We start from the raw sequence: 18569 nt of genomic DNA, 5'->3' as shown, positions 1-18569 counted from the left end.
AATCTCCTCAACTAATAAATACTCTACCCCCTGGTTCACAACTGTCAATAAAAGATACAGACCCAAACCCTGGGTCCAGCTCTCTCTTGGGCACTCAGGCTCCCACATCTCCAGAGTGCATTCTCTTCCTTTTTAAAAAAACCATTCACTTTCACCACTCAACCACTGATTGGTCCCTCCTTGAATTTTTCTCTTCTGGTCCCTCCTTGGATAGTTTTCTTGCCACCAGACTGAGAAACTCCAGTCACATCCCAGGAACTGGCTGGGTGAAGGCCTCAGGGCCCAGGGGTCTCCCCAGTCCACCCTGCAACAGTAGGAGTCGGTGGGACAAGTCGGTGGGAAATGTGAGTGTGGTGCCCCAGATTGCGAATCCGAGAAACCACCAAGAAGCCGACACCGATGCAAACACACGAGGGTTTATTTACAAGCTCGAGCTTGGGTCCAAGTATACCTGACACAGAGAGCAGGGACTTGGACCCCGAGACTAAGAGGCCTAGCAGCTTTATAGGGACCAGTGGCCAATGGGATATGCAGAAAGTTGCACAGTCCTGTCGGTCCACAGGCAGGTGGCCGATTGAATTACATTTAACCTTAAAGTATCCATTTGAACTGGCCTATCACTGAGCCGATTTCTGATTAGGGTGTGCCCAGCGGCTTGACTAGGGTGGGGCAGCGCCCTAAGCAATAAGCAGGTCATGTGGGGGCGTTACAGGAGGTGGTGGGTGCAGCACAAAATGGAGTTAGTCCTGCTCTGCTTGTCCAGGGGTAGGGGATTTTTGTCAAATTTCCTGGGTCCCACAGTGAGGCCTACCAAAGTTTGACACTACTGTCGGCGTTAGAAGATTCTGGACAATTTAGCAAATAAAGGGATCTTAGCTAAGAGCTTTTTCTTGTTTACCTTGAGGAGACTTTGAGTTCAGCCTGCCCTAGTGTGCCTGGCTGGCACACAGAAAGGACTCAAAATACGTTCATAGGTGTAGATCTTTATCTCAACTGCTCCCTGATTTTGTAGACCGGTCTCCTGCCTACAGTACAGAAAAAAATAGATTCAGTCCCGTATTCACAGTGAAGCATAACATTCATATGCAGAGACGCAGGACAAAAAGAAAGTGTCCTTTAATCAATACTCCTTTCTCCATGAATTCAACTGTATTTGTTGGGAAAAGGGGAAAAAAAAAAAAAAAAAGAGGATCTTGTCAGAAGTGGGATTCGAACCCACGCCTCCAGGGGAGACTGCGACCTGAACGCAGCGCCTTAGACCGCTCGGCCATCCTGACACGGGAGCTCCCGCTCTTCTTATTTCATTTTCAGATCACCTTACAGGGCTGTATCGTGACGTCACGTCACTTCGATGCAGCGTTTATTGCTTGAAATAAAACTAGAACCCTCCCTGGGGTCCTTGGCAAAGCACCGGAAAACAAAACCGTCTCTGACTCCTCCTTCCTACTAAACCGTAAAGATCCATTTCCTCTCGCGCCCTTCCCGGCGGGTCTTCAGCCCCAAATCGCCGGCGCCGAATCTCACACTCGGCGGATCCGGAGCTGGGAGCGCGGACCCGAGCAGGCGGCGGGGAAAACCCCGGGCGGAACCGGGCCTCCGCGGACCCTGTGCCCCCCGCGCCGCCCCCGCGGCCTCCGGTCCCGTCCGTAGCTGGCTGACCCGCGAGGAGTCGGGTCGGGATCCATCCTCGCTAAGGGAAGGCTCCATGTGCTGCAGGATCATGAAAAAAAAAAAAAAAAAAAAAAATCCACGACCTCCATCTTCCTTATATATGCAATTCGGAGCCCCCGGAAGCGCCGGCGTTGGTGGTATAGTGGTGAGCATAGCTGCCTTCCAAGCAGTTGACCCGGGTTCGATTCCCGGCCAACGCAAGCTTTTTTTTTTTTTTTTTCCTTTTCCAGGAAGAGTGGGCGTTTTTTGTTTTGTTTTGTTTTGTTTTCGTTTTTTTTTTTTTTTAAAGGTCTGAACCCAAACTAGGAACTGCAGGCGCCGCTGTCTCCCTCTCGGGTTCCTCTGTCGCTCCCAGCCGGGCTCGGGCGGTGTCCCACTCTGAAGGCTTCGTTCTCGGCGGCTCCCGTCCAGGGACCGCCGCCGCTCTGGGCTCCGGGTCCCCCGCGGGTCCCGGCGGCCTGGTGGTGACTCCTTAAGCAATGATCCCGCGGCCTTCTCCGCGGTTTTCCTCGTTAGTATAGTGGTGAGTATCCCCGCCTGTCACGCGGGAGACCGGGGTTCGATTCCCCGACGGGGAGACAGCGAAGGCTCTTTTTCCTTCCTCCTCGCTCTTCCTGCAGGAGCAAAGGGGATTCCTAAGTAATTTTAGGTTCGCTCCAGGAGTATGGTTGTCCCATGCGGAGTTCTTGGATGATGGGCAGGAGTACGGGTGGGTGCGGTTACTCAGACCCTGGGCCTTAGTCCTGCAAGTTTCCACCTGTTGTACCGCGGATGGGGCGTGCCGCGAGGTGTAACTTCTCGCCGCCCCCCTGGAAGAGAACCTCAGGGTGCAGCTCTACCCGGGCCGCGTATTCCTCATTTTCCCTCCCCGTCCTGCCCCCTCCCACACCCGCGGCCTACCAGGCGCTTCTTCCTTTCTCCCCCGTCTATTGCTCTCCAGCTGTGCCCAGCCCACGTGCGCTCTCTGCTGCCTTCCTACGACGGAGGCGTGCAAACAGCAATGAGCACTACTCTGACCACCGGAATACCTGTTCTTGCGTCACTAAGAAGTTGTCTGCTTTTGCACAAGCCCCTGTGGGCTTCGGTGTCCTCATGGGTAACGTGGAGGAGCCAAGCTACCGTTTCTGAGACCCTCGGGGGCTCCAAAGCCCTTTGCACGAGTGCCCTGCTCTCGCACCTGGCGCACCTGGCGCACCTGGAGCGCGCTCTATGCTCATGTTTTAAAAAGATACTACTTTTCCTGAATATAAGAGTAAGATATAGTCCTTGTAGGAAGTATGGGCGATAAGCAAACCACAAAGAAAGAAGAGGCATCCGCATTTCCGTCACCCAGGAAATCAACATTTTGCTGTATGTTTATCTCTTTGGCTTTTTTAAAAATGCAAAATTGGACTCCCAGGGTGCATATTTTTTAACCTACTTGTTTACTGAAAAATGTGACTATTTCTAAATTCATTAAATGTGTTAGTCTAAAACGTTATTTTAATGCCTTCGTTGGGCTGTATTAAATGGCCACACCCTCAGTTTCTTTAAGGAATCGCCTATTTTTGAGCATTTTTGTTGTGGCAGGGTTTTTCTGGCTCTTCTGGTGAGGCAGCTCTTGAAGTCTCTCCTGGGGCTGCTTTCACCATGGCTTCCCGAAATCTGTCCTGGGCACATGCTCATTTCAAGGGTGAGCCAAAGACGTGGGAGCTGGATTTGCAGATTTGGCTTTCCAGAATGAGACCCTTTTCTGAGATTTACTTCTTTAATTTCCAGCCAGTCTAGCAGCCCTAAACCCTACCGCCACGCATGGGATATGAGACTAGGTTTCTAGATGACCTTACTACATGCCTGAGTCTCCTTTCCTGGAGAGAGCCCTCAGGATGAGGATCTTACCTGGTGATTCCTTCTTCCAGGGCTTCAATACTCTTTATTTTTTTTTATCTGATTTGATTGCTCTCCGACTCCATACAGATGTTTTAAAAAGAATATTTTGTCCAGAGTTTATAGCTGTTATCTATGGAGTGATTAGTACTGTTCAAGCTCCTCCACCATTATGGAAACTGGAATTGCTTTTTAATTTTATTCATAGTGTTTTTGAACTTCAGAAGTTTCTAATTTTTATGTAGTCAAATACTTTCCCTGGTAGTTTTTAAGCTTTTTTTCATACGTTGAAAATTCCTTCCCCACTTCAATATCAGATCAGTTTTTGCCTTTTTTTTCTTATAGTAGTTTTGTTTCCTTTTTGTTTTTTGGTATTATCCCTTTAATTCCTTTTTAAATTTTTAATTTTATTTTTAAAGATTTTATTTATTTATTCATGAGAGACAGAGAGAGAGAGAGAGGCAGAGACACAGGCAGAGGGAGAAGCAGGCTCCATGCAGGGAGCCCGACGTGGGACTTGATTCCCCGTCTCCAGGATCACACCCTGGGCTGAAGGCAGGCGCTAAACCGCTGCACCACCCAGGGATCCCCCTAATTCCCCTTTTTTAAAATAAAGATTTTATGTATTTATTTACTCATGAGAGCACACAGAGAGAGGCAGAGACATAGGCAGAGGGAGAGGCAGGTTCTCTGGAGGGAGCCTGATGCCGGACTTGGTCCCAGGACCCCAGGGATCACAACCTGAGCCAAAGGCAGATGCCCAACCACTGAGCCACCCAGGCGCCCCTCCCTTTAATTCTTTTTGAAATTATTTCGAGATATAACATGGGGTAAGTCTATAACTCTATTCCCATCCCTTCACCTGATGGTTCTCCATTCAATTCATTGAGTAGTCCACCCCTCAACCACTGATTTGAAGTGACATCATTGATGGATACTCACCCATCCATCCCTCCCACACAGAGCAAAACACAAAGTCTGGGACACACTTGAGTCCTGTCCCAGCTTGGATCCATGAGGCAATGATGAAACCAGAAGATATCCAGCTTCCTCTTGGATATTGTGAATGGCTGGGACTCAATGGCTTACTTACTTTAACACCCCTGTCCCTTCTCTTCTTGCTCATGTTTTTGGTATTCAGCTATGTGAGCGATGGCCCACTCTGACTTCCAAGACAGTTTTGATTCCATCTTGGGTTATTGGCTGTTTATCATGAACCCAGCAGATTGCAAGCTTTCTCTTAAATATTGTGGATCAATGGGATGGTATAAACTTTTCTGTGTTACACCATAGGGATCTTTTCCACAGGGATTTGGAATGAGTCCAACACATGGACCTGGAGCCCTTCCCTCCCTCCACTCCCATTGTCTTTTAAGAACAAAAACAGGCTTTGACCCATGCCAGTTTATCACAATATACCCACAACTGTGGCCCATGACAATGTAGTTCTTTAGATCTTTTCATGCCCTTGTTTTCTAACAGTTGTATATTAGAGGCGGAGGTGGGAACATGATCTGCTTGTATTTTAATTTGGTGTTGGTTTCATTTTATTTTGGCTTCTCAGTTTACTCACTGTAGTGGCTCTGTGGTTTGGTTTGCTCAACACTCATTCCAGTATCATCCTGGTTTGTTTTCCAGTGAGGTTGAGATTGGGAAGCTAAAAATGATATATTTCCTATGTTCCTCTGCCGCTGGGGTTCTGGTTTATGATTATGTTTCACTAACCAGATGTGCTTCCCTGAGATTTTGATTTGTAGCTGCAATCACATGGGAGAGAAACAGAGATACAATTTGGGAGGTGTAATAGTGGCCAATGCAACTTTGTCCTGGAGCAGAACAAAGAGAACAGAAGAGTTTGGGGAGTTATTCCTGGAAGTCAGCCTCGAGTCTTGTTTCTTCAGTCTTCCCAACACTGGGTAAATTATTTGTGCCCCTCAAAAAATCCTTTTGTATTTAAATAAGCAAGAGTAGATTCTGTTGTTTGCGATTAAGAACCGTACTGTGCTCATGCTTGAACGAGAAGCAATCTAAGTAATCTATCTAGATCTGGCATCTCTTTCTAAGCAACCCTTATTCTGGACTTTATATGGTTAGATTTTATATTCATATTTTATTTCTTTGGCTTTTGTAATAGTTTTAATACATGCGTATGTGTTATCAAATAAATATATATTATTTGGATTTTCACGCTTTTAAAGTTTATGTAACTGGTATCAGACAATACATATTCTTTTGCAACTAGCTTTCCTTTTTTTTTTTTTTTACTAAATATCATTTTTATGGGATTCCTTTATGTTGAGACACATAGCCGTGAAAGGTATTCAGAAGATTTTAAACAGTTGCAGGATTATATATTTCCACTATTCCCCATTAGTCCTTAACTATAAATATATAGATAGATATGTGTGTTTATGTATCTCAGAAAACTGATTTCCAGGTAATGTAAGTTGTAGTGCAAATACTATGTCAATCTTTCAAATCATCTCCAAAATATTTGACTTTTAATAATTGTTGGTTCTGTTTGATATGGCTGTCACTAGCTAAAGGATGCCTCCTCCTGAGCCCTGGTTTAACATGGGGGAACTGCATCAACTTTCTGCAATTTCTTTCCAAGTTGATAGTCATTAGGTGACTCGTCTGAGTAAGCTGAGAATTTTTTCCTAAAATTAGGAAAAGCCAGGCATTAATGATACTGAATCCTTTGCTATCTTCTGTTGAACTAACAACAACTCTAATACATTTTTTTCCTAGCCTTTAAAAAATATTGTCTGTGGGGCACCTGGGTAGTTCAGTCACGTGAGTGTCTGACTCTTGATTTCTACTCAGTGCTGATCTCGGGGTCATGGGATGGAGCCCCCCATGGGGCGCTGAGCTCATCAGGGAGTCTGCTTGGGATTCTCTCTCTCCCTCTCCTGCACCACCACTTACAATTTAGATACACACACACACACACATAAATATATACATAAAATTAAGAAAAATACTGTCTGAGGGTTTTATACATCGGTTTTCTCTATTACACAATAATCATTTATTGGAATGATATGTATAATAGGTTGACCACAGCCATCCAGGCTGGCTGAGCCGACATAATATGGTTGTGAGGCGGGAGTCTGCTGTGCTGCCTGTGTTTGCAGCCTGGCTCTCTGCCTCTGTTTCCCAATATGTAAAAGGAGATAATGATGATAATTATAATTCTCAAATGAGACAGTAAATGTTTAGAATGGTGGCATGAATGAATGAATTAGCTTTAATTATCCTTTGTATTACCAAAACAATTATATGGAGGATGTTTGGGGTTTAAAAAAAGACAACCTGTCCCATGAACTGAAGGTAAAATACAATACGGATGGGGAAGGAAGGCGCCTGCCCCCCAGTCTCCCATCAGCCCCACATTTCCCCTATGCTCGTCTGCCTGACAGCCTCCATCCTACCACAGGACGGCAGCAGGGCCAGCAGAGACCACAACACTTGGTGATGCTCCCACTGTGACCCATGACTGCCTGCCTGCTCTCTGTTATCTCCTGACTCTTGGCACCAAGGTTGGGTGAAGGCTTCGGTTCCCACACGTGGCCACCAGCAAGGGACGCTGCAGAGTAAAACTGAGTGGTAGTGGGCAGCCACAGTCTTGGGGAGCCAAACTGACACTGGGCTCTTGTTAACTGGACCAGGGTTCAGGTGGCAGGGCTCGATAACCAGGGTCTGCAGCAGGTTGGCCTACTTCGGACCTGCAGGTTGGGAGGCATTGAGTGGCCTCCCGTCAGTGCCCCGGTAGGGTTCCCTAGAGTTCGGCCAGCAGTGCTGTGGGGACTGGCTCTCTGGGGTGTCTAGGGAGAGCCAAAGCAGACCCCAGAAGATGATGCTTTCTGAGGGGCAGTTAACTGATATGGGCCTGACCAATCACAATGCTACCACCTGTGCATTTCCTTCATTGTAACAGGATTAATTGCATTCCAAAAGTTTTCTGTCTTTTTATTTTCTAACAGATTTATTTAACAGAAAAATACTGTTTAATACATATGCTAAACACGGAAGGTTGGTATAGTGTTCCTTTTCCCTGTGCACATGTAAAACCCTGAACAACAATTTGGGTATGTTATATTTTTATTACTATTCAATCCAAGTATTTTTCAATTTCCATTCTCTTTGATCCATGAAGTATTTAAGAAGCATGGATTTTAAAATTTCCACACGGAGGGTTTTAAAAGATATTTTTTGTAATTGATTTCTGAGTTAAATTGCATCATGTTCAAAGAATGTGTTCTATATGGTGCCAATTCCGTAACATACGTTAGGACTTGTTTTATGGGCTCATATAAAGTCAATTCTTGTGAATGTTCCATATGCATTTGAGAAGAATGTACAACCAAAAATTATTGGTTGCAGAGTTCTCAATATTTATTAAACCAGTCTTATTGTGTTCATATGCTTAATTTTTTTCTCTAATGAATGATCTATTGAACGCTGAAAGTAATATGTTGAATTCTCTTACCATAGAATTTGAGGATTCACTGTAAATGCATTTGTTAATTTTCCCTTGTAAGTCTAATAATTCTTGCTTTGATATCTTAATACTATTTTATTAGAAACTATGTTTTTAGAATTATATATTCATCACGAGTTTAATCTTTTATTATTATCTGGTGACCATCTCCATCCTTCATGATGCATTATTTAAATTTTGTTTTGTCTGATATTAATGCCAACTTTCTTTTTGTTAGACTATTCCTGCATATCTTTTTCCATTCTTTTCCATTCAATCTTTGTTTTTTTTTTTAATGTTTTCATGTCACTTTTCTAAAACAGGATAAAATGTATTTTTTAAAAATGCACTTTAACTGGCAAATTTTCTCCATTTCTATATATTGTGACTACTGATATATTTGGATTTATTTCACCATCCCATTTTTAAAATATTCTATTTATTTATTCATGAGAGATACAGAGAGAGACAGGCAGAGATACAGGCAGAGGGGAAAGGGAGCCTGATGTGGGCCTTGATCTCGGACCCCAGGAAATCACACTCGGAGCCAAAGGCAGACGCTCAACCGCTGAGCCACCTAGGCATCCCTCACCATCCCATTTTGTACTTTCTTTTTCATGCCTGTTTTTTTTTTTTCCCTTCTTTTGGATTGCTGTCATGTGTACATGCAAAGTGAAGCACAGGAAATGTATGCATATTAAGTATAAACTGGAAACTAATTTTTAATTCCTGCTGCCAATCCAGTAAAAGAGGTGAAGACGAGAATTGAGGTTCCCAAACTTGGACTTTGCAGATGAATAAGATTTCCCTTACAATGTCAGTGACTAATATAGAGTTGCCAACTTTTTATTTTGCCAAGTCAGGAAATTTATGGAACAACCACAGCCCCAACTCTCGCCTATCCTCACCATAATTTTATAAAGAACATTAAAAAACAAACTTTTAAAGTGTAAAAGAAAGGTGCTCTCCAGGTAGAGATCATTGGGCAAGCTTGTGAGATACACACACACACATAATCTGTGCGCACACACCTCTATCTACCGTGTGTCCTCTCAGTTCACCCAACATCACTGGAAACTTTGACCTGCCCCTAAACTGGAACCCACGGGGTGGAGCGCGGTGGTGTAGAAGGAAGAGGAGGTTCTGGGTGGAGGCTGAGGAGGGTGCCACGCCCGGCCACACACTGTGGGTGCCTCGCCGCAGAGGGCCGTGGTGCAGGGGATGGGTGTGCCTGCGGCGGAGGCGGGGGGCTCGGGGGCCGCAGGGAGCCCAGAGGAGCTTCCCCCCAGGCAGGAGAGGAGGCCGGCCGGGCCCTGAGCCCCTGACCGGGATCCCTGGGCTGCCGGCTCTGGATGCGAGGTCTCCGCGCCCAGAGGATCCGGATACTGCAGTGTGAACGTCTCTAAGTCTCGGGCGTTTATAGACTCTGCGTCCTGGCCGCGGGCCTAATACACGTTCCCAACAGCTGGGCTTGGAGATTAGTCTTGGTCCGTGAGGTTCCATTGCTTCAGCTGACCCCTGATCGTCTAGATCAGAAAAAAAAAAAAAAAAAAAAAAGGTTTGTTCTACTTCCCGGAGCAAAACCAAGTGAACTCGCGAGCCGCCCCCCCCCCCCCCCCCCGAGAGCCTCTCGGTATTGGCTCCCCCGGAGACCCCCGCTGCTCGGGCCGCTCTGCCCAGTCTGGGTAGACGCTGAGGCCCGGCCGGTCCGAGCAGGTGTCCCCCGGGGGAGGACGGGGTGCCAAGAGGTGCCAGAGGGGGGGTCCCAGCAGGTGCCGCCTAGGGGAAGGGGGGGGCCGAGAGGTCCCGGGGGGGGGGAATCCCAGCAGGTGGCCCCCGGGGAGGAGGGAGGGCTGAGAGGTGCCAGAGTAGGGGATCCCAGCAGGTGCGCCCAGGGGAAGGGGGGGGCCGAGAGGTGCCAGAGTAGGGGATCCCAGCAGGTGAGCCCAGGGGAAGAGGGGGGCCCGAGAGGTCCCGGGGGGGGGGGGGTCCCAGCAGGTGCCAGCCCGGGGGCGGTGGGGAGTGCTCGCAGGTGCCAGCGCTCGGCGGCGGGGAGGCCCTCCTCTCCCGGGGACCACCCTGCCGGGCCCCCCTCCAGCCCCAGCCCGGATTTGGGGGCTCCGGGAAAGCAGCACGAACGTTTTCTGCGGTGAACTGACTTGGCAGAGGCGCCAAGCCTCGCCTGTCTCTGTGGCGCAATCGGTTAGCGCGTTCGGCTGTTAACCGAAAGGTTGGTGGTTCGAGCCCACCCAGGGACGGGGCGCGAGCGTTTTTGAGCGCGTGGCTCCTGCGCGGAAGCCGCAGAGGCCCTGGGTTCTCACGCAGCCCGGCCTGGGTGTCCGGGCAGGGGGTGCTCTGCACGAGCCCGGCTGCCGGGACGCGCCTTAGGCTCCTCGAGAGCCGGCCCGCCACCCCGCGCAACTTTTTTAAAAGTTTGCGGTCGGGAGGAAGCAAGAACTGATAAGCCGGTGAGTTCGTTTTGTGCTTTGCATTTCCTCACTTCTCGGGCAGGCGTGTCCGGAACCTGGGCCCCAGCGGTGACCGGGGGCGGGCTCCCTTCGGAGTGTCCCCGCAGCAGCAGCACCTTCCCCTCCAGCCGCGCCCCTGCTCCTTCCCCGCTCCTTCCCCCTTGCGCTCCTGCGGCAGCCACCCAGCTTTCCAGGCCCCCCTCCCTTCCTGGTGCGAGTCTCTAGCTGCCCGAGAGCTTCCTAAAAGGCCAACTCTGCTCCCAGGGCCCCGGTGGCCGCGGGCTGCGCTCCCCTAGCTTGGGGGCAGGCCTTTGCTGCTCGGGCCTGGGCGCTCCTCTCCCTCCCCGGCTCCTTACTCGGGGACCAGCTGACCTACATCCTGGAGCCCTGCTCTGGCCTTGAACCTTTGCCCACAGGCCTTCAGTGTCTGTCCCCTCTGCCTGGCAAACCAACCCCTACTCATCCTTCGCCCCCACGGAACCGAGTCTCTCCTCTGCAGCCTGTTCTTTGCTCTCTCCTCTGGGCCTTTCTCCCTCCAGTGAAAGCTCCTCCAGGGGATGACCTCGTGTTGTTCATCTCTCCACCTTCAGCACCTAAACCCAAGCTCTTCCTACCCTACGTACTAGACAGGTGTGAGTTGAAAGTCTGGGCTTTCCTGATGCACTTGCCTCATGTCTGAATCTCATATAATAATTCAGACATCAAGCTTGAACCCTGTTGGCCTGTAGCCCATATCCAACTCCATGAGGTTGACCCTATACCTCTGTCCAGGCCCCCATCTCCTTTCTCCGGGCGCCTTCTCCTGCCCACCACCTGCTCGGACCTACCTCTAGCTGCCACCCACCCTCCCATCCCACTCCACCTATAAAAATCCCCTTCACCCAGGTGCCCCAGCAAGACTGGTGAATCTGCAACTGCTTGATTTCCGTGAGCTGTGCAGACAGGATTTCGGAACCCAAACTCATCCCTGGTAGAATTTTGGACGACAGGAGGAAAAATGGGTCTTATCATTCAGGCCTCATTGCCCCGCTTTTTCCATCTTCAGAGAGCAGCATGCAAGACCTTGTTCAAGGCTTTATTGGAATCGAGAAGTGTTCTGTTTAAAGCTTCTAATACAGAAAGAGACAGCTAAGCTTTCTTCCACAAGCAACTCGCATGACCCCACCCTCACTCCACTGCCACTGAAAGGCCAAGGGATTTTAAGTCTCCATAGTTTAACTCAGCAGGGTTGAGTGCATTTAGTATCGCTTATCCAACCTTGTTTGGTGAATGATGTGAGCAAAGCTTTGCCTGAATTAGATACTAAAGCAGAAAGCTGGTCTGATAGTCTCCGCACCTGCTCTCTCTCTAATTTTTACTATGCTGGCCAACTAATGTCCTCACCTCCTGCCCATGGCCTCCCGAGTAGTTATTGTTGACTCTTTGGTGTCATTCTTTTTCAGTTCAGACCCAGAGATATCTCTGTTCACGAGCTTAATCTGGGAAAGCAATGCTGCTCTTCATCCTATGGACACAGGGTTTGTTCTGCGCTTTCTTTCCCAAGACGCTCCAACCTCCAACCCCCTTCCAGGAGCATTTTCTACTCATGACATCAAGACAATTCATCATTATATACTCACACACAGTCCAGGTTCTAAAAGGGGCTCCCTGCAAAAATCAACTCGAATTACCCGTGATTGTTCTGTTACCTACACCACCGCTCATGTTCTAGGAAGACAGCCCAGGCAGGGGTCTTCCTTGGTCCGGCTGCCTTGCTCTTTCTCAGCCACCCCCTTGACTGGTTCTGCTGTCTCCCTAGAACATGAGGGTCTCCCTAGACCCTCCACAGCCCCCACAATCTGTCTGGAAGTGGTTTTAGCGTGCCTCAAAGGCAACCAGCCCTGCAGCAACAGAGGGAGACTACTACCCAGCTGGCCCTCGGCTATAATTCTCTTATCCACTTATCCCGTTCTTTAAGAACAAGTTCAGATGTTGGGTCACCACCCAGTTGCTTCTCTGTGATAGAATGGCTGAGCGGACAAAGTATCCAGGTAGCTCCGAGATTTCAATTCTGAGCAATGTGGCTACTCATTGGGGGGTGCATTTGGCACTTGAAGATCACGGACTCTTTCTTTCCAGCAGAGACCAAGAGAAAATGGAGTTGAGTGGAGGACCCTCAACCTAGACACTGAGGTATAGTTTTCCTGTGGCTCCCAGAGCTGCCTGTTGGAGGTGATGGGGTTGTGGATCCAGAGAGAGGTCCAGAGGGGTTGCTTTCAGGACCCACCCTTTGTCCTAAGAGCCCTGGCTCCATATGACTTTGCTGTTTTTCAGGTTCCCCATTGAGCTTCGAAGGTCTCTCTGCACAGCAAAATACAGCCCAGTGTCCACTGCAAATAGGAGTGCCATCACCAGGGAGAAAGGGATTTGGGGCCAGTGTGAAAGGAGTAGTGAGGTTGATGGAAGCGAAGAACCTAATGGAAGAAGCAGAGGGATGAGCACAATGACAGTGGTTACGGCAAAAACGTGGTGTCTGCCCAATTTTTCCATTTTATCTAGTGGTTAAATATACAGGCTTTGGATCTTTGGTGTGATCTGAGAGACAAATTAATGCTCCCCATTCCCTTTCCCTCAGTTACTTCATCCAAGGTAGACCCCAAAGTACCTGTCTCATAACGTTGTGAGGGGTGGCTGGATCGTCCAACCCGGTTCATGGAAAGAAGCACTTGGTTTCTTTGAAAGGTGCCCAATAAATGTCAACTTGTCTTTGTTACCAAGGGGGAACTTGAAAGTCAGAGAGGCTATGTGGTTTACCCACTGTCACATGATGGACGAGCAGCAGAGCCAGACCAGGTTTCTAGGCCCTCCCTGTGTGGAAGTGAGGGGCTCCCACCAGGTTGGAGGGCAGGGGAGGATGGCCAGCACTGGAGGGACACATAACATTGTGGCCATGGTCTGACTGGGGAAGGGCAGGACAAGCGTATTTTTATGGGGCAGGACATGTGGCTTCTGTTTGTGCTGCCACATGGCAGAGTGAATGACACCCCTAGAACCCCTCATAAAGAAGCCCATGGAATAGTCAAGAATCTCTCCATTCATCTTCACATTGTGAATGCAGACCCCATACACACAGGGTTCTGGAAGCTCTAGGGCTGCACAGCTCTCACCTTGAATGATGATGTTCACAGCCTCCGAAGACTCGTTTTTCTTCCCGATAATCCCCCTGCAGAAGTAGGAGCCATTGTGTTCACTTGTTGCTGCTGGAATGTGGTACTCAGAATTATTGTAAAAAAACTTCTTGCCTCTTCCATTCTGAAAATACTGAACGTTCCGTACGGGCGTGTTCTTCCAGCTATGGCACTTCAGTTGAATGAGCTCCCCCTCCTGGAACACCAACCGAGGGACCTGGAGCAAGAGCCAGCCTGAAAGACACAGAGACCACAGGCCCAGGAGGCTTCAGAGCAAAGATCTTGTGACGAGGACACTCACCACCCAGATCCTGGGGCGTCATGGAGAGCCAGACTGGGCGCCATCCCCGTAAAGAACCCAAATCACACCAAGACATTTTGTCCGATGGGGAAGAGAGCCACACCAATCAAACTGTAACGTTAGAGCAGAGGGACTAAGTGAAGAGGTAGGTGGGAAGCCACCTGCAGGGTCCTTAGGACTGCACTTGGATTTGCTATAACAGGTGAGTTCTAGGTCAAAGACTAAAACTTGTATTTGAAAATGATGATTTGTGGGGCACCTGGGCGGCTCAGGTGGTTGAGGGTCTAACTCGTGGATCCGGCTCAGGTCAGGCCCCCAGGGTCGTGGGATAGAGCCCCACATCCTGCTCCATGCTCAGCACAGAGTCTGTTGGAGATTCTCTCTCTCCTTCTCCCTCTTCCCCTCCTCACACAATCAATTAATTAAATCTTTACAAAAAAAAAGAAAATGATGATTTGCTCCGTTAAAGGAAAGGCAGAAGGGCACCTGGGTGGCTCAGGTCGTGATCCCGGGGTCCTGGGATTGAGGCCTGCATCGGGATCTCTGCACAGAGTCTGCTTCTCCCTCTGCCTCTCTCTCTCTCTCTCTCTCTCTCTGTCTCTCATGAATAAATAAATAAAATCTTAAAAAAAAACAAAAACAAAAAGAATACATATATAGTCTGGTGGCCTTCGGGGGAACACTTTTGCTCCAATCTGTCCTGTCATGGACTTATCGAATGTCCATAAGCACATCCATTCAACACAGGTGTGGTTGAGCACCACTGTGTACCAGGTGTTGGGCCCCCTGGGGCTACCCGATGACAAAGACCCATGACGCGTAACCTCAAAGACTCTGTAGACTCAACACAGAAAAACACAAACTCAGAATAGTTCCAACACAGTGTGCTACAACAGGCTAAGAACAAAGGCCTAGAGGGCCAAAGAGAATGGAATAAAGAGATTCTGTCCCCCCAAAAGTAAAGAGGACTCCTCAGAGGAGGAGATAAGCGAAATGAGTTTTGAAAGCCGATCAAGAGTTTCTCCTGGTGAGTTGATGCCTGCAGTCACGGTTGTGGGCCCGTAGTACGGTCCTCCTTTACTTCTAAAGTCGGTTTTTAGATCGAACTTCAAGACCAGCTAATAAGTCTCAGACTTGATTTTTCTATTGCTTCTTGTTGGTAATTCCCCCTTTCATTTGGTCTAAGGTAGCCATGTCTCACCCAGGAAGAGAACAGACATTCCTCCCTGTGTAACTCCGTGGCATGAAGCCCGTGGCAGCTATGGGGCAGTCAGAGGCTAAGGAGCCACAGGTGGGGGGCCCAGTTCCCTGAAACTTTTTGCAAATCCACCTCCGTTAGGCCCTCCTTCCCCTCCAGGCTCTTTCTACCCATGCACATCGTGCAACTGAGACAGCCATGGAAGTAGCTGTGAGGTGCGCCTGCAGGGACTGGGCTAGGGGGTGTGATTCTAGGATTACCTGTAGAACAGATCTTTGCCTCTGAAATCCTACCCTCACCTGCTTCTGATGCTTAGATTCTGCAAACAACACTAGAGACTTTCATTCCATGATCACTGGTAGGCTGGACGGACGTGTCTCTAACTCTACTAGGAGATTTATGCCGAAGCATAAGTTTGCGTGTGGCAGATGGGGAGAGGGCGGTGGATATGACCCTAGGCTGTTAGGAATGGTTTGGAGGGTCGCTTAGGGCATTGTGCATCTGAGAGTCAGGAGGAGATTGAGGTCATAAAAACAGATTCATTAATTTATTCAGTAAATATTATTGAGCACTAATGTCAAGCCCTGACCTTCAGGTGACTCCATGCTACTGGGGACATTCTTTTTTTTTTTTTTTTTTTTTAATTTTATCTATTCATGAGAGACACAGAGAGAGAGGCAGAGACACAGGCAGAGGGAGAAGCAGGCTCCCTGTGGGGAGCCCAACGCAGGACTCGATCCCAGGACCCTGGGGTCATGACCTGAGCTGAAGGCAGACGCCTAACCACTGAGCCACACAGGTGCCCCTCTTGGGTGCATTCTTTGTGGATGGTGACTGCAGAGACTGTGCCCTGCAGAGTCCCGTATCTATTACGCACCAGGTTTTACATTTTGCCTCAGGCCTCCCTCTGATATAATTCAGGGGGGGCCACAGGTCATCTCATCTCAATTTTAGCCCCCAAGACTTTGCTCTTCCCAAGTCTTTTGGGGCCTCCCCTTTTACCGTTTTCCTGATTCCCTTCTTCCCCTTCACCCACTCACCAGTGTGGACTTCTAGCTGCACCGGGTCACTGAGTTTGGATTGGTCTGTCTGGCACCTGTACTCTCCACTGTTTTTAATGCTGGCATTTTTGATGATGTAGGTGGATATCTGATTTGAGATGGGTCTCCCATTGTGCAGCCACGTGTAGTTGTCTCTAAGGAGATGGTCCCCCTGGCATTTCAGAGTCACACTGTCCATTGTGAGTACCCTGTTCCATTTGGGTTCCAGAACCACCACAGCCTTTGGGACATCTGCTGAGGAGCCAAGAGAAGGTTGATTAGGGCAGAGAGGTGAGTAGGCCCTACACTGGCCTTTCCAGGGAGGCTCAGAGCCAGAGCGAGCCCATTGCAAACCCATAGTTGGTGACTCGGCCTTGGTCTGTGACTCAGACTTAGAGCACCTTGGCTTCAAGGCACTTAGCCCCATTTCTGGCCTTTCATTATCTTGAGGAAAATTAGCCTGAGAAACCTAAGGCCAAGCCCAACCGTGATGGGGAAGTGCCTCTGACAACCCCATACCAGCAATTTCCCATGCAGCACGCATTTCCCAGCACCCGGCTGTTAAACACCATATGCCTCCCTCCATCCAACCAAGACCACAAAGCCAACTCACCAGCTTGTGTGCCAGCAGAAACTGCAAGACAAAAGAGGGAAACAAATACTGAGCAGAAGAGGAGATCAGGGCAGCCCTCGTGTGGCATGGGCGTAATTCCCGGCCCACCCCTGCTCCGGCAGTCCTAGTGCCAAGAATCAAGGTCTCCATGGCGGCTTGCGCTCTAGTCTCCAGGGTGTGCACCTCCTGCCCTCTTCCCAACACCACTTCCTCCTTAGTCCCCACTCCCAAAACAAGGGTGCGGGCTGAATTGCCCTGAATCAAGCCATAGACACAACCTCAACCCAAGTTCCCCCAAAAGGGCAGAAATGAAAAGTCTTAGAGGGGAACCCTGGAATGTCAGAATGGAAGAGATAGAATGGACGGGCTCACCCATCTGGTCCATAGCCTTCAACTTACAGATAGGGAAACTGAACCCAGCAGGGCGAGGTAACAGCGACCTCGCAGTCCCCCTCGGCCTCCTGGTTATGCCCAAATCTGGCTGGCATTCTCATCTCTAGCCTCCAAATGGCTTGTCCCGGGAGCTAAATTGAGTGTTCTCCGCACAGCAAGGAGTCCTATTCCTTGGTTGGGGGCACTCCCTGGTCTGAAAAGTGGGCTCCACCGGACCCAGGGCATCTGGAGCTTCTGTCTCAGCCAAAGTGACTTTGACTTACCTAGAAGTAGCAGGGCCGTTGAGGGCACCAGCTGCCACATGCTGTCACATTAGGGTCAGCAAGTCACTGCAGATATGCCGAGCTCTGAAGGGATGCAGCTAACTAGAAGAGAGGAAGTAAAGAGTCTTTTCCCCCACCCCCTAGCTCATTATTCTTTAGGTTCCTTTTCCTGGAAAGTCATCTGATTTCTGAATCTGAATTCTGACAAGTGAGCCCCAGGATGGGGCAGGCAGGGGAGGAAAAAAGCCGGAAAGAGAAGCTGAGGTGGATGAACACCCTCGGGTCCACAGGAGACTACAGGCAAGCATCTAGTGACATGGATAAATCTGATCAGTCTCAAAATAAGTTTCCCTACCTGGCGGGTTTGGATCCACTCAGTGCCAAGAACAAGAAGATATCACAACCCTGGGGATGAGACCCAAGGAGAAGGGCATTCCCTGAAGGGGTCTCTTGTTTTCCTCCAGAACTCCCCTGCCTGGCCCAGACCCGGCTCCATCGACCTGGACCTACCTGCCTGTATTCATTTAAATCTTCAGACCCCGAGGAAGGGTCCCTCCCTGCAGTGTTGTCGCCACCAGCTTATTTTTCGAGAATTCAAAATGCATGTGTGTTGAGGTCTATGACGCACTTCTTAGCATGAATTTGACCATGAGATTCACACCTTCTGTTAAGAGAAGCCCAGGCGAGGGGCAGGGGTGAGAAATGAGGCCCTGGGAGGGAGGAAGTCACTAATTGGTTGAAGGGAAGGCAGAGAAGGAGGCGCAGAGGGAAGGACAGCGGGCAGGAGAGGACAGGAGCTCTTTAGCTTCAACCCACCATCACCAGGGCTGAGCAGTGACAGTAGCCAGGTGAGCTCAGCCCCTCGGAGACCCACTGGCCTGGGCTGGTCTGTGAGCCTGTAGCCCTGGCTCCGGGGTGCCTTATTGGAAAAGGTGGAAGTGCAGTGGCCAGGAAGTCTTAAGATTGCTACCCTGTTCTACTCTCCCTAGCCGCATCCCCCCAACACACGGCAGGGATGTGTATCCTCCCCTTCCCCACTTAGCAGCATCTCCCCTACAGGCCCTGGGATTAGAAGTCTTAGAAGTCTGTTAGGAAAAAAAAAAAAA

At 49.3% G+C, this 18569-nt stretch overlaps 1 protein-coding gene, 1 long non-coding RNA gene and 4 other non-coding genes across 13 annotated transcripts in view; 4 read left to right on the top strand and 2 right to left on the bottom strand.

Moving 5' to 3' along the window:
- Positions 1-1194: 1194 nt before the first annotated feature.
- TRNAL-CAG (transfer RNA leucine (anticodon CAG)) lies at positions 1195-1277 on the bottom strand. The gene has a single exon. It is a non-coding gene; the product is annotated as a tRNA-Leu (tRNA).
- A 522-nt stretch (positions 1278-1799) lies between these two features.
- Positions 1800-1871, top strand: TRNAG-UCC (transfer RNA glycine (anticodon UCC)). The gene has a single exon. It is a non-coding gene; the product is annotated as a tRNA-Gly (tRNA).
- A 306-nt stretch (positions 1872-2177) lies between these two features.
- On the top strand, positions 2178-2249 carry TRNAD-GUC (transfer RNA aspartic acid (anticodon GUC)). The gene has a single exon. It is a non-coding gene; the product is annotated as a tRNA-Asp (tRNA).
- A 6193-nt stretch (positions 2250-8442) lies between these two features.
- Positions 8443-18119, bottom strand: LOC112643037 (low affinity immunoglobulin gamma Fc region receptor III-A). 6 transcript variants are annotated; one of them, XM_035711121.2, is made up of 6 exons: positions 17974-18119; positions 17464-17565; positions 16808-16828; positions 16195-16449; positions 13635-13889; positions 8443-9546 (listed from the first exon to the last, which is right to left on the bottom strand). In XM_035711121.2, exons 2-6 carry the CDS (start codon positions 17501-17503, stop codon positions 8999-9001), a joined length of 1119 nt encoding a protein of 372 aa, XP_035567014.1. In that variant the 5' UTR covers positions 17504-17565; positions 17974-18119; the 3' UTR covers positions 8443-8998. The 6 variants fall into 6 exon arrangements, with proteins under 6 accessions (XP_035567014.1, XP_035567016.1, XP_035567013.1 ...); XM_035711123.2 differs by having other exon boundaries at positions 16195-16446; XM_035711120.2 differs by lacking the exon at positions 17974-18119 and having other exon boundaries at positions 17464-17644.
- Positions 10205-10278, top strand: TRNAN-GUU (transfer RNA asparagine (anticodon GUU)). Its single transcript has one exon. It is a non-coding gene; the product is annotated as a tRNA-Asn (tRNA).
- The window catches only part of LOC112643038 (uncharacterized), a 41231-nt gene continuing 39014 nt past the window's right edge, over positions 16353-18569 (top strand). For all 3 annotated transcript variants that reach the window (XR_007409039.1, XR_007409038.1, XR_007409040.1), the window contains exons 1-2: positions 16353-16485; positions 17608-18158. This is a non-coding gene — a long non-coding RNA (uncharacterized LOC112643038). The remainder of the gene's footprint in view (positions 16486-17607; positions 18159-18569) is intronic.

Source organism: Canis lupus, chromosome 38 (genome assembly GCF_003254725.2).
Source record: "Canis lupus dingo isolate Sandy chromosome 38, ASM325472v2, whole genome shotgun sequence".
NCBI lineage: Eukaryota > Metazoa > Chordata > Mammalia > Carnivora > Canidae > Canis > Canis lupus.
Note: the sequence above shows the minus strand (reverse complement) of the source record. Positions and strands in the feature narration are given on the sequence as shown.

Excerpts from the sequence above, each read along its gene's own strand:
- LOC112643037 (XM_035711121.2), bottom strand. The coding sequence starts at position 17,503 with ATGTGGCAGCTGGTGCCCTCAACGGCCCTGCTACTTCTAG. Across the intron at positions 16,829-17,463 it reads AACGGCCCTGCTACTTCTAG|TTTCTGCTGGCACACAAGCT; the intron begins GTAAGTCAAAGT and ends TTTGTCTTGCAG. Across the intron at positions 16,450-16,807 it reads TTCTGCTGGCACACAAGCTG|CAGATGTCCCAAAGGCTGTG; the intron begins GTGAGTTGGCTT and ends TTGGCTCCTCAG.